General features: G+C 40.9%; 1 protein-coding gene across 19 annotated transcripts in view; it reads right to left on the bottom strand.

The window, feature by feature from the left end:
• Positions 1-15,790: 15,790 nt before the first annotated feature.
• nfasca (neurofascin homolog (chicken) a) overlaps positions 15,791-23,114 on the bottom strand; it is a 203,796-nt gene continuing 196,472 nt past the window's right edge. For all 19 annotated transcript variants that reach the window (XM_049566611.1, XM_049566691.1, XM_049566862.1 and 16 more), the window contains one exon: positions 15,791-22,017. In XM_049566611.1, coding sequence (XP_049422568.1) covers positions 21,789-22,017 — 229 coding nt within the window. In that variant the 3' untranslated portion in view covers positions 15,791-21,788. The remainder of the gene's footprint in view (positions 22,018-23,114) is intronic.

The raw sequence follows: 23,114 nt of genomic DNA, 5'->3' as shown, positions 1-23,114 counted from the left end.
AGCTATTTACTGTGCTTTAGTAACATGAACTTCTCTGTTTATCCAGTTTACAGGATCTTAAGTTTCCTAGATCAGGTGTCAGCACAGAGGGAGAGAAGGCAATAACAGCCTCCTGGAAATGGTGTGGAGTTGATGGATGTGGCGTTGGGCCTGCATGCTATCCATCACATCAGCCCACCACTGCTTATCTTTTTGTCTAGCCAGGAGACTGTTGTATTCTCAATGTACACTGTTGCTTATCCAGTTGTTCAGGATGACTGGACACCATTAACAAAGAAAAGGAGGCAGGGGGGCCAGGTAGTAAACTTATCTAAAACAGATGGAGAAAAGAGAGGAAAGAAAAGAAGCTGAAAAGCAATTTAAAAAAGTGGCAGAGATATGAGGGGGCCAGGAGGAGAGAGGAGGAGGGGCCCAGGGCAATGGAGGGGGAGTGGAAACAAAGATATTTGTCATCCCTGGATGCACTAGCTAAAACATCAAGTTCTGATTTTGTTATTTATATAACAGTTTATGTGTTTGCTTTAATAAATATTGTCTAATCAACTAAACTATCTATTCTTGTGTGCCTTATTATAGCTCAGTCAGTCAAATTACAGTTTGCTGTGTCCTGAGTGTTGAATAAGTGATGAATGGGCAGTGTTGGGTAAAGGTTACTTTAAAAGTAATCAAAGTACATTACTGCGTTACTTTCTAAAAAAAAAAGTAATTTTTTACTTTACTGCGTTATTCCCTAAAGTAACTCAGTTACTCTAAAAGTACTTCCAACATTACTCCCTGAGAAAAGTCAGTCAAGCACTTTTAAAGTACTTTTGAGTATTCTACATTTCCTATTGGCCAATGGACCACAGGGCGCTAAGCCTAAAGCCTGATTTATGGTCCTGCGTTAAATCAACTACGTACCTACGTTGTAGGGTACGTGGCTACGCAGGAGGCTCGCCATAGCCCCCGTCGTAGCCTGACGTGCACCTCCCAAAAATGTAACTACACGTCGAGGCGACGCAGACCCAGCGCAGACTGAGAGGGCTTTGATTGGTTTGCTTGGTAGTAACGCATTTCCGGTTCCGTATTTCCAGATTGTGCCATCCCCGCCATCTTTAAACATCTTCTGCTGCGATGTAGATGTTGCAGTATTAACATACTTTCTTTGACATCCAACAACTCCAACTCCAGCAAGATTCTCTCTCTCTCTCTCTCGGTCACCATTGTTCACTGTGACCGGAAAAGCCAGAAGCTAAACAAAGAATCAACTAGAAACGACGATAACCATTCAGGAAAGGAACGCAGCCCCCTACCGCTCTGGCGGTGAATTGCACCGTGACGAAATGGAGTGACGGAGAAGTTCGAAGGGTTCACGACGGCGTCACTGCAACAACGTAGGTACGTTGTAGGTACGCCACAAGACCATAAATCAGGCTTAATGTTAGTTTTTTGTCTCCAAAATTAAAGTTATGGACCACTTGCCCTTCACTGAGATCCAATTCTCCCATCACAGCCGTTACTTTGACCAGTAGAAACACAGAACGATCTGCTGCCGTAGACAACTGTATGACAACAACACCCCAGCATTTTTAATATTTCCTCTAGGGATGTTGCCACACAGAGTAAAAGGGGGAAATGATGGTGTGAAACAGCAGAGGCACTTTGTCAACCTGCTGAGTTAACGTTATTGTCATTAGCATCAAGCTAGCAAACAATGGTACATCCTCACGGTCGGACATAAAGTAATAACATTAACAAATAGCGGCGGGGCTTTTACTCACCACAACTGCAGAGGCTCCCAGCTTCATTTGAAACAAACTACATTATAGACGGTCTGTTATTTATTAATCCCTCTGTGTGTTTATATAGTTACTTTTTATCGCTCCGTTATCTTTGTAAAGTTAAAGCTATAGTGCGTAACTTCTACAGGTCCGTAAATGTCCGTTTCACCCAAGCCACTACTAGAGGAGATGACACAGTGCTGATTAAGCCGATCGGCTTCTCTAACATCTTGCGGTATTTTTCAACATATATCATTTTTAGTTTGCACGTAGACCGGCGACATTCCTGCACTGACGCACAGGAAATGCTTCCTCACAACAAGAAGGGAGGGGAAGGACGAGCGGAGAGTGTCACAGCAAGAGGTAGAGCGCAGGTAGAAAGTGAAAGCAACATGGCGGAGAAGCGGCCGAGACACGGTTCAGAAGTGGATCCTGCCACAAAGAAAAAGCCTGGACGTTCGGCTGAAGGTCTATTAGCAAAGAAGGAAAGTGACCAACGGAGAAGGCAAACAAGGATTTGTATTGGCGTCGCTTTTCCTCGGTGGAGAGCCCTGAAGGAAGAAATTGGGCTGAGGGCAGACACGGATGTTGCCTTCCTGCTGTTGGATAAGTAAGTGACTTGGTTTATAATTATATTATGAGTAGTATGTGTTGCTGTTACATGTACTGGACCTAGTACTTTATTATTTTCTTGGAAATGGTGCTATGAACGTAATGTAATTTTAGCAGCCTGGTGTTCGCCACGTTGTGTAGCGTTTTGTACACGGTGTGAAGCGAGTGTTACTCTGTGTACACAGTGTGTGGCGACCGGCCAGTGTTACTCTGTTTACACGGTGTGTGGCATGTGTTACTCTGTGTACATGGAAGTGCCGCCGGCTTATTAGTTGTAATAACACATGATCCGCTGGGAGGCAACAGAAGTTACGCACTATAGCTTTAACATATCACACCGTCATTTCAAACTCAACAATTGTTTCAAATTAAAAGCCCCTTATAACCTCGGCTAGAGAATCCCTCCATTTTCTAAATAGGCTTTTATTCTGAAACATTTGTCAGAACTTCCTGTGGAAGATACAGTAGCTTGACAGTTTACTTATGGCGCTTCAAATGTAGCTCCTGCCATCTGCTGACGCTTTTAGGTGACTACAACAACATGTCGGCTGGCACATGAACAGATACTTTCAAATAATAGTGAAAGTAATAAAAATAGCACAAGAATAACCCGATGACATCACACACGCCGTGAAAGACGACCAGGGATAATTGGTGAGTACCAGCATGTAGCGTGTACCAGGCATAATGCCAGTCCTGAGTCTGAAATATGTCTATCAGCGAGTCCTACTCCACCTATTTAGACTCCACCATAGACAACGGCAGCATTCCTCCAACCACGTAGCGAGCCACAAGCTCCATGGCTTCTTTCAGACTGATAGGTTTAACGTTATCTCCGTTATTAGAACCAAACGACAGCCGTTGCTAACTATTGTGTTAAGTTACTCATTACTGCAAAAACTAATTTGTAACGCGTTATACCCAACACTGTGACTGGGGTAGCCACCGGGCTTCCAGCATCCACACTTTTTCCTTGTCTGGCCATTATTTCAACTGCATCTGTCTCTTCTTTTGTCTGCTGGGACATTCCCCCTCCCTTGAGAACAGTGAGGTTAATCATCCCGGACCTGTGGGCTACCGTTGGCCCAGTGTTACTATTGATATGACTACAAAGCTACAGGTAAAATGGGGACAAAGTAACAAATGGATCAAACAGTACACAATACAAAACTCATGACTGATCATTAGATTTGTTATACATAACCCATGTTAAATATAATGCATACTGGTAGCTTGGGAAAATTACAGTGACAGAATACAAAATAAATTTTATCTTAACATAGGCATCAAGCTTGGCTTTGGCAAAGAAACCATGAGATGTGACACTGTGTATCCTAAAGTATGAAATCATGTTCTTGAATTGCTGGAACACTGTCAACAGGTGCAGACAGGGCAGCCACCAGGAAATCCCTGGCACTCTTACCCTTTCAAACCTGTGAGTAACTTCACAAAACAGTATTAGTGGGTTAGCCGTAGCATTAAAATGTTCTAAACCATCTTCTGGAAGCATGCAGGACTGAATTTAACTTTAAGAGTTATCAACAATTAACAATATACAACGTTTGCATATTGTCTTCGTCTGTCTGTTTTGTAAATACCCTGTTGTGGCTAGCTAACATTAGCTACATTTAGGTTTCATTGCTGGCTAGAAACATTAGTTATTTTTACTTCTAGTTCCGTTTGAAGGATTGCCGATCCATACTGTCCTCTTTGTGCTACCCAAGAATGGGGCTTAAGTCATTTTATCTTCTTTTTGGGGGGGCTTTTCCAAACACAATACCGCCAGTAACATACACACTGCTTCAGACACCATTGTTGTTTATGTTTTTGTCTTCATCGGGCTCTGCCTAGCAGCTCCTATCGTGACATCACGCATGTTGTGAAGCGCAACCTGCAATGATTGGTTGTGGATCAACGTGTAGTCTGTCATGTTGTCGATTTTATGACTCCACAATCGTGTAATCTGACATAGTGACTGTCGGAAGAAACAAAAATGTTGTGTAGTGTGAACCAGGCATTAAAGCAGATGGAATACCAACATGTCTTCATCATCCCAAAAGAGTGCTCTATGATGTACCTGGCTTTGGACAGCTTTTTGTTGTACCTAGCCTACGCAGCATTCAGGGCAGTTGCGTGACAGGGTGTCATCAGACAGATGGGGGCAGTCAGACATGGATAACCACTTTCACTTTCATGCCCTCTGGTGGGTTGAGCCATTGGGCATAGAAATGTTTTTCAGCACACTGACATCATGGACAGACCCTCGATAAACAACTGCACGCATCTATGAACTTGACGCAATGTTCACAGATGTCCCCAATGTCGATGGATGTAAACAGCATCCTATCAAAATAAAAGCTGGCATCCTCTGCCGGGGACTTAATCTGGATGTGGCAGCCATCAATGGCACCAACTGCCATATAAATCTTGGAGAGCATGCTAACAGGGTAAAGCCAGTGCCAACATTCTCACTCTGGTCTGGTTTAGGAAACCCGATGATCTTCTTCAGGGGCCCTTGTACTGCCCAGCTGATTTTATGGATGATCCAGTGGACTGTAGTCTTGGAGATATCAAAAGCCCTTGAATCTACAGTGTGAGAACTTGTATGAGCAAGCACCTGCAGTAAAGCACCTGTAAGTGGTGCTTGGACCTTAATATTCTCATGTAGACCTTTCATCAGCACCACTCCTGGAAAAATCACAGCTGTATCCTTTGTTCCAACATGGATCTGTTACGTTCTGTAAAGTGGAACGCAGCAGATTAAATTTTTATTGTAATTCTGAAGAGATTGTGTGATCATCTTGTGACAATGACCTTATTAACTAGGTGATTTCGTTATGTACTTCAGGTTTCAAATTGCTCTCTATGGATCTGTTAGCATTGCCTCACTTTCAATAAAATGGATTTCAAGCACTGATAAGGTTACTGAGGCACTGAATAAATGAGTCCATGACTTGAGACACTATTCCAAGGTAAAGCATGAGAATGATCTCACGATAACAGTATATCATTTCAGAGTGAGTTAGGCTGCAATGTAAGTCTAATAGACTGCACATACTGAGCTGTAATGGTGAGGTCACCTCACAAGTCAAGGCCTTGTTAAAAAACCATGACAAATAAAGGGAGGTGACACAATGTGCTACAGCAAATGAACAAATAATTTATCTGAAAACGAACACAATCAACTAAAAATGTCAAAAGAGGAGGAGGCACTGGCACTCAGGAAGTCAGTAGTGCCAACATGCTTGCATGAATGAAAGCATTATGAATGGAGTGTTGTATGTTAAATGGGAAAAATAAAGATAAGAATGGAGAGCAGCCCTGCAATAGTCTGGTGACCTGTTCAGGGTGTAGCTCAGCCTCTCGCCCATTGTTAGCTTGGACAGGCTCCAGCCCCACCACAACCCCTAACAGGATAGGCAGTTACGGAAAATGAATGAATGAATGGAGAGCAGTGTTGGGCAAGTTAGTCTCAAAATGTACCAGTTACCTTCATTTAAAAGTAACAAGTTACTTCACAATATTACTCTCTGTGTAGAGTAAAAGGTTACTTATTACACTACTTTTGCATTACTTTAACCAAAATGAGCTCAGAAGAACTGTTGTTGATTTTAAATGGATAAGGGTCATGTTGTTTCACAGCAGCTAATCAAAGAAGCTCCAGTTTATTACAGTTCATTTCAAATCCAGTGCTCCGCAGGTCTGACCCATTCATGCATTCACATACACTGGTTACCACTTCATATTAAAATCCCCTGCTTGTATTAATAACAGCATGATTATATAGAACAAATAAATAGCTTAGACCTTTTAGAATAAATGAATAGGCTTGGACACAGGGAGGGTCAGGCAGAGGATCAAAGTCTGATAATGATATTTAAATTAATATTTGTGGGCCTATGATATCAAACAAAATAAACAAAATATTGAGGTTAGGACAGCCAACAGAATGGCGTGCGATAAAGTCACTATGACAACTGCAAATTAATACACATGAGCTAGAGCACCCAACTGCCGAAAAAGGTTGTTGACAAAAAAATTTCGTCATAGTTTTTGACAACGAAATTTACATTGCACCGGGATCTGGCTTGTACACTGCATCAAGAAGAGCAGAAGTTAATACAGCAGGTAACATCACATTACATGGGATGGTTTACAGCAGACTTTACATTCTTGCCTTTGTGTCTTATCTTTAGAGAATAGCAATATGCTTTCACATGCCCCTTTTTGTGACAGAAGTGACATACTTGTTCCAAGTCACACAACTGTTTCACATTCACTTCTAGCGCAGGCTCAACTGAACCTGCAGATAAAAAAACATGTCCAACATCACTATCTTCAAAGCAACCGGCCCTAGGTACACTTCCTCACTCCCTGTGGTAGGTAAGATCATACAGATCTGCTAAAGCAGCTGCCTCTTCAACTTTTGTTACCTGCTGTTCTGTTATGTGTGTTAATACGACTGAGGAACTGTCTCCTTGAAGTGTCACAAAACAATTTCGGTTGTTACACCGCCACAAAGGTGAGGGGAGAGACATACAGCCTGCAAATACTGTACAATCGTAAGGTGTCTTGCAGTATCTCTCTCTCACCCCTGCTCTAATCTTGTTTCTCCTGTGAGTTAATTGTGTTAGGATGTGCTGCACTCAGGTGAAGAGGCATGGCTGGTAGGAGATAAAAGAGCAGGGAATTGTTTGGGGAGGGTTTTTTTTTTTATTTTGTTAGGGAAAGAGGAAGGAGAACAGAGGTGGAGTGGATACAGCCTGCCTTGGGAGAAGAAAAGTCTTCCATGGACTCATGTTTTTGATGTGTCCTTGACCGTGTTTGTGTGGAGGACCAGAAAGAAATAAACCCATCGACCAAGTAGGACCAGATTGTTTTTGTTTATTCCACCCCGGTGAGTGTGATTCCTCTTTCTTCTGAACATTTTTCATTTTTGGCAATGTATTGCTTTTTCCCAGAGCCTGTTTTTTCATTTTAAGCATTGGACAATGGACTTTAATTTCGCATTGGAATTATCTTGAGTTGGATGAGGACAGTTATTATTAAGGGGGACTTCCGTCAATAACCTTTTTTCAAATTTTTTTTTTTCCTTTTTAATTAATCATTCTTGAGTCTATTTAAGTTTCTTGACTATGTTTATCTGCTGGTGTCAGTAGGGGGCCGGAGTCAACCCCCCCAAACCAAGGTTAAGCAACTGTAGCTTTCGAATTTAACTTATGACAAGGCTTTAAAGATAAGCTGATTGTCATAAGGTCACAAGGTTTGATATCAGAAACTGCACATCAACAATGAAAAGAATTAAGAAAATCACGTGGAAACTCAAGGCAGGATTATTTATCCTTCTTTCTACCATTCCTAAACCACTGGCAATAAGCCTCAGGAACCATCTTCACTGATGCATAACTGATAAAGCTGATTATGCCTCCTGCATCTTCCTGATCAGTACACATGGCAACATGGTCATGTGATCAGCATCAGGTCAGTCCCTAGCACCACCCTTTTTAACAGGAAAAAATGTTTCAGGGCCCTCACTGAATCTTGGAACAAGCCGCAAATTATCTCTACCTAGGCCTTGAATAGCTCTTAGGCTCAACTTAACTTCCTAAAGGTTTATGCTCCAAAGTGATCCTGTCTATGGTTCTTCCACACGTTACTGAGGCTCCTGTTTGTTAAATGAATGAATTGTTAAATTGCCAATATGTCTTGTTTCTTCAGACTTCACTCATCCAATCCACCAAAGAACACCAAACAAGAGTCAACAGCAAAAAAAAAAAGGAAAAAAAAGCTATTTGGCATTGGCAGAGAAGATTTGGCAAATTGTTCATGGGCGCAACCCACATACTCAGCTCTGCTGCTCATCCCACAAATGCATGTTCCTTCCAAATGTGGCACCATTTAAACGGGAAATAAACAGACTTTTCAACAGTATAAGATCTATTGCCAAGAAGCATTGTTACAACAAAGAAATAATCTACCAAACACAAATTTCCTTACTTTTTTGCCTAGTTTAGATGGACACTTCTCTGATTCAACATGAATAGAATAGAAATAATAAAAATTAATCTGTTATAATGGATTCTCTATCTCTTCTTTAAAGATTAATTTTTTGGCCTTTTGCCTTTATTGGACAGGACAGTGTGAAATGGGGAGAGAGAGAGTGGGCGGATGACATGCAGCAAAAGGCCACAGGCTGGAGTCAAGCCTGCAAAAAAAAAAAAAAAAAAAAGGTGCTGTTTGGTCACACAACAAAATGCCACAGATGTTAAAAGTTTTGAGGGTGCATTCCTTTTATGACTGCAGAAATGTCCACCAGAGCTGTTGCCTGTGAACTGAATGTTCTTTTTACTATCATAAGACGTGTCCAATATCATTTACGTGAATGTGGCAGTACATCCAACTGGCCTCACACCAGCACAGGACCTCCGTATTCAGGATCTTCATCTGCAAGATCATTTGACACCAGTCACCTGAACAGTTGACCTGAACTTCAGTTGATTTGCACAATTGAAGAATTTCTGCACAAATCATTAAAAAAAACATCTCAGGAAGCTTATTTGCATGCTCTCGGTCCCCACCAGGGTCTTGACCTGACTTAGCCCAGTCTCTTATTATAACCGACTTAAGAGGGCAACTGTTCACCTTCACTGGTGTCTGGTACTTTGGAGAAGTGTTCTTGTCGCAGAAGAATCTCTGTAACAGACAGATGGCAGACATCGTGTACACTCATGTCGGTGAGCATTTGCCAATGCCAATGTTGCGAACACAGTGCCCCATGGTGGTGGTGTGGTTATGGTCTGGGCTGGCAAAAACTACAAACAACAAACACAGGTGCATTCTATTGATGGTAATTTGAATGCACAGAGATACCGTGATAAGATTCTGAGAGCTATTGTCATGCTGATCATGCGCTGCCATGACCTCATGTTGCAGCATGATAATGCAGGGCTCCATGTTGCTGGGATCTGTACACAATTCATGGAAGGAGAAAACCTTAACCTGCACACTCACCAGACATGTCAACCTATGAGCATGTTTGGGATGCTCTGTATTGGTGCAGTTGACAGTGTTTTCTAATTTCTGCCCATATTCAGCACCTTCACACAGCCATTGATGTGGACCAACATCAACTCTATGTGAATGAGACGTGTTGCACTGTTGGAGTCAAATGGTGGTCACACCAGTTACTGCCTTTTATTGTGACCATCCCTAGGTACACCTAAGTGTAGTGATGCTGTTTAATCAGCATGTTGGTATGCCACACTTGTCAGGTGAATGGATTGGAACAGGAAAAGTGCTCACTGAAATGGATTTCAACAAATTTGGGACTGATTTGAGAGAAATATATCTTTTGAGTACATTAAAAAAGTCTTAGATCTTTTAACTTTCACCTGTGAGAAATGAGAGCAAAAACAAAAGAGCTGTGTTTAAAGTTTTGTTCTGTGTAATTTAAATAGTGCTGAGACACTGTTTGGCAGCGCAGTTAGGGTTGCATTTCCCCCTTGTGCAGGTTTAGGGGCCACAAAAGCAGCAAAATTGGTATAGACACTCAGGTCCCCAGAGGATGAATTGAAATCACTTTGGTGACACTGCACTTCACTTGCACTCAGTTGTTCACATGAAAAATGACAGAAATACTTGTGTGAAGAATGAAAAGGAGAGCTACGGGAGAAATTCAGAACTGGCTGTTTACTGCTACATAGCTGACCAATCACAGTAAGGTAAAGAAATTGTGAGATACAGCCCCTCCATTTTCAACATAAAAAATGTGTGTGTGTCTCTCTGTGTATGCATGCGTGTGTGTGTGTGTGTGTGTGTGTGTGTGTGTGTGTGTGTGTTGGGGGTGGGGCACCTGGAGTGTAATGACCCCTTTGGTCTTTTTGACTATTGTTCTAATGCAGTTTTTCACCTCATGAAATGCCTCTGTGTTTGAAAATAGTGATATAGATTGCTTTAATATTTGAGGATAAAAAAGGTCCATTCTAATAGGACAGATTTGAAAGGCTCTGTTAATAATCTTTACATCCATGGCCGAGTGTGTTTTGACAATAACAGCTCTGAGTTGGCATCTTTATCAAATCTTCACTCAGCAGCAGATGCAGAGAATGGACATGCAAAACGATGCCAGGGTCTGAGCCAAAGGCTGCATAATGTTCTGGCCATCGAGGAGATGATAACAAAATTCATATTTAACTTTGACATTTACTCTGAATACCATTAACAGAGTGAATACATGCCATCTTTGAAACCATATGAAATAACACAGACATCCCTGCTCTCCATTGTCAACTCAGATCACAGAGAAATCTCAGTTTTCCTTGACCTTTGGCTCGGTTGCTGCAGAAACCTGAGGAAGATGTAATAATTACCCAACACTTCCTCTGAGACACTGGGCCACGGCTGCTTCAGTCCACTCCTCTCTGCCAGTCTATGTATTGGGTTGCTAATGGCTTTTACCCACTGATGTACGAGGCGGTGGGAACGGTCGTCTTCAGTGGGGCTGAGACATTAATATTTACCAGCCTAAAGGGGGTCAAGGCAGAATGGATCAGGCCATCCTCAATAAAACATGTCACCACCAAAGGGACCACACCCTCATGCTCTTTCCATTTTTGTCATACCCACAACTAGATTTACTGTCAGGGTGTGTTTTATTAATCTTTGAATTTGTTTTCTGCATGTCATCCATGTAAAATGAGCTCAGCGGTCATGGCAGTTTAATGGGAATGGTGTAATCCACTTTATCCCAGGGTACAGCAGATAAATCAATAGGCTATAAAGATCTGGTTTGGTTACTTTGTGGCCTGAAACATGACTGTAAAAAATGATCAGTGTGGTGTCTGGGGGTGTAAAAGCCTTTACGCAGTATATCTGGTCTAAATATTAAAGTTTTATAATGCAGGCTTTTAGACATTAACCGGAAGGGTTAAAACAGTGAGCTCCTGGATTAGTAGATGTACCTGGCACCAGACAGATAGAAGCGTGCGCCATTATCTGAATGTGATGTACAGACACGTCTGGTACAGCCGGTCATGGAGGTATTATCATGTATAATGTAACAGTATAGTATCTGGGGTAGATAGAGGCTTGATCCACACACAGCTGATAAACATGGATGTAGGACCTGGGATGTCACTGGAGGTTATGAGTCCTAATTTGGGCAAAGTCTGGATCTGGCTGAGGTGGAATAAGGAGTTTGCAACACCATGTAATGGGCTGAGACACAGGCCCAGTGCCACAAGGGGGGTTAAGGGGGCTTAGGCCCCTCAGTTGCATTTTTGTGCCCCCTCTGTTTGCCACCTATTATTTGTGAGAGCCCCTACCTGCAGAGATGGTTCCCTCATGAGCGAACACATCACAGAGTATTTAAACACATGAGGACACTTGGTGCTTCTCTAAGTCAAGAAAGGATCCTTAAATAGCTGAATTTCCAGGAGGCTACATCATTGAATCCTGCCAAAGAACTTTTCCAGTATCAAGGATCCTTCGTATTCTAGCAAGGACTCCTTCAGAATCTTTCGCTCTTTCGAGAATTTTCAAGGATGCATGTGTGTATTCTCAGTGGGCATGAAGTACCCACAATTCTTCGCAAGAAGATTTGCCAGAATTGAAGGTGGGGCCTCTTCAGTGATGCACTCCTGGGCACTCAGCCTGTTCCAATGTGTGTTCTAAATGCTACAAAGGAGTCTTCTGTAGGACCCAACTTGCAGGGTCCTGTCCTTCCAAGGAAGCATCCTTGACTTTTAGAAGCGCCAACAGTCACATTGTAAACCATTTTGACCTGAAGTTGTTCTACCACCTAGCAGGTGCAACAATTTCTACCTAAACCAAACATCAATCAAACAGGACCCAACTTACTCAGCGCACAGTCAAAAAGCATTCTCTGTCAGAAAATGGTACATCCCTGTGTTATAGTCAGAGGCGTAAATATAGATAGTGCAAGCAGAGCAGTTGCACCGGCGCCTGTGAGCTAAGGGGGCCCATATAGAGTGGGTCCTCCAACTATAATGTTAGGCAGAAAACGGGCCCTTGTGAGTACTTTAGATTGCCACAGAGAAATAGGCCTGTGTTTAAAGAGAAACTCACGTTTAATTAAAAATGGTGCAATGTTTTCTTTTTCCTCTTTTTTTGTAAAGTATTCAGTAGCAATTTATAACAAAATACATTCTAAAATAAATGCTTACTCTACGTAAACCATAAATAAGGTATGAAAAGTATTCAATTAAACAAATAATTCCTTATTTTCTTTGGTATTTTTGTCCTATACATACATGCGATGATGATTTCAGGGTGATATGTATGTTGGTGTTATGTAAAGTCATGTCTCTATTTGATCATGTGACGATATGATTATACGGGAGCTAGTTTAGGTGCATAACAAGTTCCAAGTGTGCCTTTGGGCACATAATGAACTGAGGCCCATTTTAACTAACTTATGCCACTGATTACAGTGCTCCCAATATCATCATTTTATTCTGTTCATATAAACAACATTTCAAATGAATCCAGAGATTCCACAGATTCTAGCTTTGTAACTCTTATTGCTGTAAAACCACGGACTCACAGCATAAAATGTTGAATCAATCAGGAACAAACTTTCCTGCGTAAATTTATAACTGCAACTTTTTTCTTTTTCTTTTTCTTTTTCTTTTTTTTTGGTAGTCAAAACCTCTGGTCACCTAAAACCTAGTCTGAGTGGGCGGAAGTTCGCTGCATAGATCAGCTTCTCACTGGGCGGAACGAGCCACCCGCTGAAGTCCCGCCCTCCCACCTCCGGTTGTGTAGCAGTTTTCAACCGTTTTCAACACGTCCTTTACTAACTTTTGCGGTGTTTGATCTTGCGGGGATGTAGCCATTTTTCTGCCATGGTTCGCGTCCAGTAGGCGATATTTTGTGGGCGTGTTACACCAAAACCTGTTTCCCCCCAAGCAATATTTTTGCAGGCGCACCGTTGCTGTGGCACCGCCCAGAACGATTGTGATTGGTTGAAAGAAATACAAGCAGCCAGGGTTTTTTTTCCTCCAATCTTAAAGTGAGAGTCGGCCCAGCCAGACCTGGTGAGTGAGACTACCTAAAACCGACAGAAATGTGAAATCCAAAGCTTCTGGGTTGTTTTCAGTAAAACATCTCCCCAGGCAGTGATGACTGTCTCTATTGAGACAACTCTTTGTTTCACACATATGTGAAAAAAGTTTTAAATCTTTTGTGCAAAGTTAAACATTAGGTATGCATCAACACCTTAATGGTACAGTGACAGTTTGTGCTACAAGGGTATTGTTTTCCACCCAATTTGAAACCAACACATGATGCATGATGACGTGAATTACTGGCCTGTTCACTGGCAAGAAATAGAAGATGCCACATATTTCAGTTAAAATGCTGAATGAAAACATGGCTTTCTATGGCTGAATCAAAATGGAAATGTCACTGGCTTTGCCAACACTTAAAAGTTGTCTAAAACTGTTCATTTTACATGAATCCTTTTGGGAGTTGTGCATCTTTTTGTAAAAGCTCACTCCCACCGCTCTCATACATAGTTACAAAATTTCACACAAATGTCTAAAAGGATAAAAGGGATGTCATTTTAGATCAAAGAGGTCAGCTTCACTGTGACATCATAGTGTCGTGCAAAAACACGTTTCTGGCCATTAATTAACTCAGGAACAGAAGGAGACACATTTAGTCAGATACTAATTTGATGAAACTAATCTGCAAAGTGTAACTGCAGCTTGACTGGTTGACAGAGGTATACAACCACGAGGTGGTAATTCTAGTTCTTTTCTTGATTTTCTTGTTTATTTTTGAAACTACAATAAAAGGCCTGGTCTTACACCTCGAGCAAAGTGTCAGACTGAAGTAGTTGTCATTTTCACAGCCAGCAGTCACATTGTGTAAGTCGTAAATGTACTTGCGCCCATCTGTATGCCCACATGCATGTGATGTAATCAGGTTCCAAAAGAACAGGGGCTGTACTCACAAACACTGAGAATACTCTCAGACAGCTCCTAACTTAGCCTAAAAATTTTAGTAAGATGTCTTAGCTTATGAGTGATTTCAGAAAGTTTTCAGAGCATCTCTGAGCAAGGAAGGCACAGAAACTTTTACCTTAGTGAGCAGGTGTGGTTGGCCCCCTTTGCTAGGTGTGACATATTCTTTTACCAGATGTAATTGGTTGCGACAGACACTCCCTTTTGTGAGCATGCGAGGTGTGAACACCCAGTGGAAATCAGATGGACTGCATCACAATGTGAGACTGCGGAAGTGTTGTCATTGTTAGTGTGATCACTCTGTAATGGTAGGCTGAGACAGACCTAAGTCATCATTGCTGCACTACTGCATTTTTCCAGTTGCAAAATATCTTTGTGTTGTGATCACACTAATTTCTGGCATTACAGCGTTACTGTTGGAAACGTATGCATACCCCTAATGAGAGTGACTACAAACATTATCCCTGCAGGATCTAATCTGTAGCATTTCACTTTATCTCTCTCATTCAGCATCTGGAGAATATTTCTCCTACCTCTTTGTCTTTCTGCCATTTTCTCCACTGCTTCAGAAACTCTTAAGCCTATTAAAAGTCCTCCTCCCTACTCCTATAAGTTTTTCATTTTAGGAGCTAACTTTTATCTTTATTGGGACCTAGCCTGAACTTTAAGGGGAAATTCTTAGAAAATGTCCCAATTCTAAGAATTTTCTCAGAATTTCACAAGGAGCAACTCTTCATATGAGGAGGCTCTGTGAATTTGGCTCCTGGTCTTAAGTCAGTCAAGCCTACGTAGACAGGCTCACAATGCTCATGCACTCTATTTGTTACACACAGGGATGTGTGGATAGGTTGCAGGTGGATGACACAATTCATCATAAATGAGGAAAATATTAATTACTTTCTGTGTTATGTGAATATAATAGAGATCAGAGCAGAGCTGCAGAGCTGCTGCTGTTGGAGAAATGCTGTGTGCAGAAGCTAAATGTTTGACATGCTTTCAGAAGCTAAAAGTTTAGTTCTGTTTCTTCTGTCAAATGTAAAACTCCAGTTTCTGGTTTTGCTGCTTACATGTCCCACGGTATTTGCTGCAGTGACATTACTGCTCTTACTGCATTATCTCTACAGAAAACCACCTGCTTCTCCAATTTGCTGAATCGGCTATGGATATAGCAGTGGGCCAGGTGCAGGCATGCAAACCCAAAACACACCTAAGATTAATTAAGGGTCTGAATACAACCTCTTTGCCCCTTGTGCCTTACTTTGTGCCCAGATATGCTGTTAAACCAGCAAAAGTAGAGTTGGACACATTCTGAATACACTTGCTCCATGCACTTCAGACCACACGCTATACATGTCAAAAGCTCACAGTTGAACAGAAAGACCAGCCGCCAGGAGGTAGAGAAAAGGAAATAGCTTTACTATAAAGAAGGCGTCGCTAGCAGAAGTTGCAACATCTCATCATACACGCATACATGGTGAATATATTTATGCCATTTTCTGTTGAGTATGTATCTTACAAAAGCTGTTATTTTTGCGTGTCGAAGCAAGACTTTGACGGGCTGCTCTGATACACATGGTAAAAACATGAAGATGCTAATATGAGAATTCATTAAAAAAAAAAAAAAAGCCAAACAGCATGTGATCAATCATTGAAAAAATCCAGTTACAAATCTTGCATGTGCACCGATAAAATTCTACACTTTGCAGCATTTTGAAATGAGGAAAAACACATAGCAGTGAAACTGCACATGACATTTTCTTTTCCCCCTTTAAAGGTGAGCTGAGACAATGCGGATAGTAAAAAGAGAGTCAACGTGCACAAATAAAAGGACAAGAAAAAAAGCACTATGTACCAGCAAATATGCATAATTCTCTTTTCTTTGTTATTTAGCCAGTGTACAACATTTCCCCGCTGTGATCCGGTTGGGGGGAAAAGATGAAAGGCCATGTGGGAAGAGGGAGATGCAGGTCTTCAGACCAGAACTGGAAGAAAACACTTCCAACAAGTCCAATGAGAAAGTACATGATGCAACCCAATCTTTGATTTCTCGGTGCTTTTTCTTCCTATTTTCTTCTATTTCAGCAGCAGTCTCCTCTTTTTGTCAGGATGTCGGTGACTGGTGCTCAAACTAACAACCCCCTGTGGTCACAGAGTGAACATACTGTAAAACAATGGCATCAGAGAAAAAGCCCAACTGATTAAAACTCAGAGTATATTGCTTTGAGTTTCTGCAGAATGACCAAAGGGAACATGAGTTTCTGGAAGAGGGAATTAGTGACACAGAGGTTGTGTTTCTGGATTTCTTAGATTTGTAAGGGGTGTGAAATACGAGGACAATGTTTCAACTGTTTTAAAATTGGCCACCTGTCACCAGGACATATGTTGTGTTCCATTTTAGAGGCTGCCTCTTTCAAAGTCTGAAAAGTCGAATTTCAGCCCTCTGTTGCCCAAAGTTGTTCACCTGATTGTTGGCCAGTAATGTGTTTAATTGTGCATTAAGGGAATCTTTGTCAACTTGTAATTATATCTGCAACGTGTACATAATGACTGATGGGAGTAAACTCCTGTTTGTCCTCGTTTGCAGACTGAAAATAGTGTCAATCACAGGGCGTTTAAAATTTATATGAATATATTTGCCCTTTTACTTGCTACACTTTTTGACAGATGTCTTTCTGGAACTAAATTTGGCCACTGCTTGATTTGTGTGAGGCTCATTAGTGGAAGAGGAGCAGACTTGACCTTTTTTCCTCTTAGGTGGCCCCTGAAATGCAGCTCAGTCTCCAGAAAAAAAATGTTGACATTGTATATTTCTGCAAATCACAAATACGTTTTATTTGTATGTTTTGTATATCAGTGTTTCTAAAGTGACGTAATTGATGTGCTGACTGTCATCAGGAGGTGGAGGGGGTGGTGGATGGCATGACACCTAGGCAAGACCAGTTGTTCTCATTCTGACCTTGTCAAATACCGCCACTTTGTCAGTGATTTCAAAATCGGATGACGACACACAAAGGCACGCTATGTGGCAATATGATATGCCACATGGCAGTGCCAGCAACAACCTAATATAAAGAGCTGGAAAGTCCCAGACAGGAGGGGTAGTGGATGAGTCCACAAACCTTCATCCAGCAGCCTGCTATTTGCTTTCTATGTGAGTTTGAAACCAAACCTTTTTTTCCCCCTAAACCTAACCACGTACGTTTGTGTCACAAGGAAATAAATGTAAAAATGAGGTGTTTTACCTATGCTCTGTGTATTTTGAAAAAGACTTTATACGTCTAACAAGCAGCAACTGTACATTTCCTGTGAAAACAGAAGTGTATTTTAAAAAGACTCAATGCATGTAACAAGCATAGACTGACACAGGAGGTTACCTTGTGTGGCATATCTAGACGTGAAAATACACTGACAAAGCCCCAATACTCTATTTGACGAGTTATGATTATAAAGCCAAACCTAGTTATTGTGTCCTAAATCCAACCACATGCTTTTGTTGCCAAACCCAACCACGTGCATGTGTTGGCTAAATGTAATCACGTGTGTTTGTTGTTAAAGGAAAAAACGTCAATTTGCGGTGTTGTACAAACGTAGTGCATTTATTTTGAAAGAGACTGTATGCAAACTGTATATTTCCTGTGAAAACAGAAATGTATTTTGAAAACACACAATGCATGTAACAGGCTGAATGTCAACAACCAACACACCCAGGGTACCTTGCATGTCATATCTCCACGTGGAAAGTCTATGAGCAAATGTTGATATGTGACGAGGTCAGAGTGAGAATTGGTTGGAGACCAACAAACAACAAAATCTGTTGTTTGAGGGAGTCATCGCTGTTTTCCACCAGGGATAGTGTCACAAAAAGCACGGACACTGACAGCATCCCCAGCCGTGATTGTGCCACCAAAACCATGTATTTTAAGCCCAAACATGACCTTTTCCTATCCGTACCCAAGTGATTTTTATGCCTAAACCTAACCACACAGTAACCACAGCACTGTTGAAACATAAAGTTTCAATGTATCCACTATATAATAATGTACAAATGTAATGTATCTATAGTTTGCAGAAACGCACAATACAGACATTTTTTCTGGTGACTGGGTTGTGAAATGGAACTAGCTATGCAACAATAGGCATGTTAGGTGTCAGAGAGATCACAGATATATAAGAGGGGAGTTTGTTCCAAAACGGCAGCGAATGCATGTTTTTTAGGCCTACTAGCAGTGTGTGCGACAATGCTACAAATTGCAGGAGCACTCAATGTCTTATTTACATCATAGAGAATCTAACGTATTCCTCTTTCACGATATAGAATCCAAATCATCATCAAACAAGAGACTGATGGACTTGCCACAGTCAGTACCATATATCACAATGTCAAAGCAAAGGGCAACATAGAGTGAACGATCATTCTTGTTACTTTTTCAGAGTGCAAATGTTAGTCAAAGCTACATTACAAAGGTGCATAACAGACTAAAGATGCACCTGTCGCATTTGCTCGGTGTATACAGATTTGTGACTTTTTGTTTCCTTTTCAGATAAAGCATTTTTCTGGGGAAATCGATTTTTAAATATTTACAAATATAAGAGATATTTCTTCAGGACCTACAGTACGTGTACAGAATATATGTCAATAAATAATAAGCAACAATATTAATTTTCTGTGTGGTGGAAAGGTAATGTTACATAAATCTGAATAACAACACAGAGTAACTGTAATACAACATGAGTACGAGAAGAGCAGCACAATGGACAGATAAACATGACCTTTTTGTAAGTACGGTGACAGGTATTTTGTTGTTGTTGTTGTTGTTTTGTTTACAGCAGAGAAGCCAGCTGCTACAAATATCACAATTAACTTGAACATACTGGTGTGTTTAATGCCTCTCATGATGAACAACAACAGATTCTAAAGACACCTTTATTCCGGCTATTTCTGGTGTGAAACAACAAAAGAAGTTGGTCAAAAATGTGTATATAACAATTATTAAATTAAGGACTAATATTAATACTATCCACATAATGTAATAAATAGAAATATAAAATAAATATTTGAAATACAATGTGAACTCCAGTTTCTAACTGCAGTAAAGATCTTTATGATTTAGCATTGGAGGGTTTAATAGTGCTGTTGAGTAGCAGACTACTACAATGTGAGTGCCAAAGTGATGTGGGGGAACAAATGAGCACTCAGTCAACATTTAGTATAAATTAAAGAATTGGCTGTCAGTTCATCAGTCTGTTAACTGAATGACTACATGACAAATATGGTTGTAGGACGTGAAATACTGAGCGGACATACTTCTAAGAACTTGTCCTGTTACTCAAACAGTTTTCTTTTTTCTTTCCTCCTCTGCAAAAACTAAAAAGTTAGCTGATTCATTTCCTTTCAAAGGTGGCTGTGAATTTAATGTATATATTTTCATGCTGTAAATCCTGTCATTTAATTCAAGTATTCTGAAGCTGTGTTTTTTCATCCGAAATGATTAACAAATTGAGTTCTTAAAAACTAGAGAGAGGGAGAGAGGTGTGGATTCCTCTGTAGAGGTGGGTTCAGACTAAACACAGAGAATTTGACAGGTGGTACAATTGCATATAAAGTCAATCCAAAGAGGTGAGAGCACACAAATTAATGAAATGAGCCAAAAATGTGTTCACGTGAGTTAAAAATGTTTCAACTAGAGCAAAACTTTTAGCCTATTACCAGGCTTCATGAGTCCAATTTAAAACCATACATAGACAACAACGGAGAGAGGTCTGGAGGAGGTGACAGAGAGAACTGGAGGTTGTTGTGTATGCTAACTAGCTGACAGCGAATGCCTGTACATTGGCTGTTTAAGGCAAAAAAATACAGATTGACAAAAAAAAAAAAAAATCCAGTTATGAAATTTGCCTGAAAAAGCCCAAGGCAAAAATGTAGTCTGAACACACCATAAGGATCCCAGCCTCTTAAGCTGCATTCATGTCTCATGGGAGAGAACATAGATGTTAGCTTCCAACTCGAAAACATTACACATCTCAGCTCACAGGAGCTTAAAACTAAATATGGAATTTTGAGGTTGGGACCCCAATCTTCCAGAGTGCTCGTGTCACAATTGAGAAAAATCATGAAGGTAAGGGATATATATCCTTTTTTTTTTCTTTCTTTTTTTTTTTTTTTTTTTTTACCCCCCCTCATTAATGTTGTCTGGTTTGGTATAAAACATACTTTCAAAAGTTCTGATCACTTATTCATGTGTGTCACAACTAAGAAACCAACATAAAAAGGAACTTACAAGCGTACAACAGTCAACCAACTGTTGTTCCCATTTGACATGAATGCAGCATTAGCCAGCATGCTAACTAGGGAACTCACTAGGTTCTGGTCTACTGGTGTTTCTCAAGCAAAACTAACTCTCCTCTCTGTTGCCTTCCATTTCTCTTGCACTAAGTTAATAACATGCTCCAAAATAATACTCATTATCTTTTTAAAAATGGGATTCAGTAACAACATACTGTAGCAGAGCTTGGTGCTTGTGGCCAAAATAACTTCTCTCATGGCGGCCACTACAACATTGGATTAGAGGTAAGAAAAACATGTCTACCACATTGTACAAGGCAAAGTGAATAAAAGCATGTGATTGAGCCTGCAAGTGGTAAAAAAGAAACCTAAAATGTGTATTTCTACTAACCAGATTAAACCCAAAATGGTATGGAGGAGGTGACAGTGCATAGTTTTGCAGGGCACTAAAATGTGTGCCAGGACTGTATACAGCACTCATTAAGGTTCAATGACTCGTCTACCAGCTGTGGAAAAACTAAAATCTTTCATTGCGTAAATATCAATATGATAAACATATCTGCCGGCATCCTGTTGAGTTTAATGGTTAGAAGCTGATATGTTACAGGACGGGGCCAATGTGTGTGTGTGTGTGTGTGTGTGTGTGTGTCAGTGACCTCTTGTGTGTACTTTACTGGGATGCTACACAGAGGTATGAGGGGTGTTATCAGGAAGGAGAGCAGGGGCACTGAAAATGTTCGGAGCAGAAACGAACCAAAGAAAAATCTCTAAAGAACGCTTGGTGATGCCTCCAAATGCTGAAAGCTGCCCCGAAGGCACACTTCAAGTCTGTGTAAGGGCAGGCAGAGCGCAGAGGAGAACGAGTACTGTCCTCTTTGTCCAAATGTCACCTCCAGTGGGCCAGTTTCTTAGAGCTGGAAACTAAAATAAAGGCTTGTGGTCTAATTCCACTCGTGTGTTCCCCTGTTACTGTATCTGCAGAGGGAAGCCTACACAGTCTCCAGACAGGCCCTGCTGTGTTCCTTAATGTGTTTCATATATTAATATATTTGTGTGTGTGTTTGTGTCCGGTGTATGGTGTTGTGGTTTGTCGTAACGCTCTCAAATCAGAGGGTGCAACCGCATCCCCAGTGTGCTGCTACTACGCTACGCTAGCGAGTAGATGGCGTTGACGGGTGAGGTGGCCTCAGAGCTCTCATTGCCCTCCGTTTCGTCCTTGTCCTTCTTCACTGTGTACTGGCCAATGAAAGAGCCATCCTCATTGAACTGGCCGTCGCCACCTTCGCCGTAGTCCACCAGACTGTCGTCACTTTCCTTCACGTTGCCATCCAGCGACGTCTGGCTGCCCTGGAGAGGCTTGTTGTCCTCATCGCTGCTGCAAAGGTGAATGAAGAGCAGAGTTAAAGGTTGAAATGGGAGCAGGATGTTGTTAGATGGTGTCAGCAGGAGTTCGGGACCCTGTTGTCCCCTTTCAGCACAGGTAAAAAGATGAAAGTTAAAGGTTATAGCGATTGCAGGTAAAGAAATGATTTTAATTTTCAGCTTATCAAACTCTTGGTAAAGTGACTGAATGAGCAGGTCACTCAAGTCTTGTCAGACTAGAATTTAGATTTTTCAGATTCATTTCTTTTCCATATTTTCCTTAAAGGATAGGTTTGAATCATTTCAATTTTACATAGATACAGTACTCACATGCTATATGTCAGTTCTTTCTATTTAGTCCTCCTAACCATACTGATGATGAAGTGGTTTGAGACGGTCTTCCACCCAAAAATGACACCATAGGTCACGTGTACAAGCAGTTTATTATGACCAATATTTATGTTTAGTGTAAGCGGCTACCTCTAGTGCCCATAGTAATTATGACGGGAGCAAAGGTGGAAGTAAGGCTACGTAGTATGATTTGTGACAAAGTCCTTGTATGAAGGAGCTTAGGGTGGATCGACAGATCAAACAAACACAGGACTTTCACCCAGGAGACCCATGTTTGTGTCCCTTGTGAAACAAAAATGAGTATTATTTTAAGTTATGTACGTTGCATACGTTAACATGACATCATTACTTTACATTAAGTGCTAATGGAAGTTACATCACATAAAAACATACTTATTTTAACCCAAACCATGATTATTTTCCGAAACCTAACCCGATCAGTAGGGGCACTAATTTAAGAAACACTCCTTATCTTATAAAGATGCCTCTCCTCTCACCTGAGAATTAAAGATAAAAAGGACACAAAGTCCAGTACACTCAGCTCAGCTTGGAGTGACTGATAACCAGTGACCAACAAAAATAATTGTCATGTCAGTATATTACATTATATTACAGTATTATTCCATCATAGCTTTGTGATAATAGTCCACAAGGGTCTGCACAGATCACTGTGTGGTCATATGTGTGCAGATTATTTTTGATTTTCTTTTTGTGACCATATGGACTGTATGCATAGCAAGCACACCAACTGTGCATGCT

Source organism: Epinephelus fuscoguttatus, linkage group LG1 (assembly GCF_011397635.1).
Source record: "Epinephelus fuscoguttatus linkage group LG1, E.fuscoguttatus.final_Chr_v1".
NCBI classification, from domain to species: domain Eukaryota; kingdom Metazoa; phylum Chordata; class Actinopteri; order Perciformes; family Serranidae; genus Epinephelus; species Epinephelus fuscoguttatus.
Note: the sequence above shows the minus strand (reverse complement) of the source record. Positions and strands in the feature narration are given on the sequence as shown.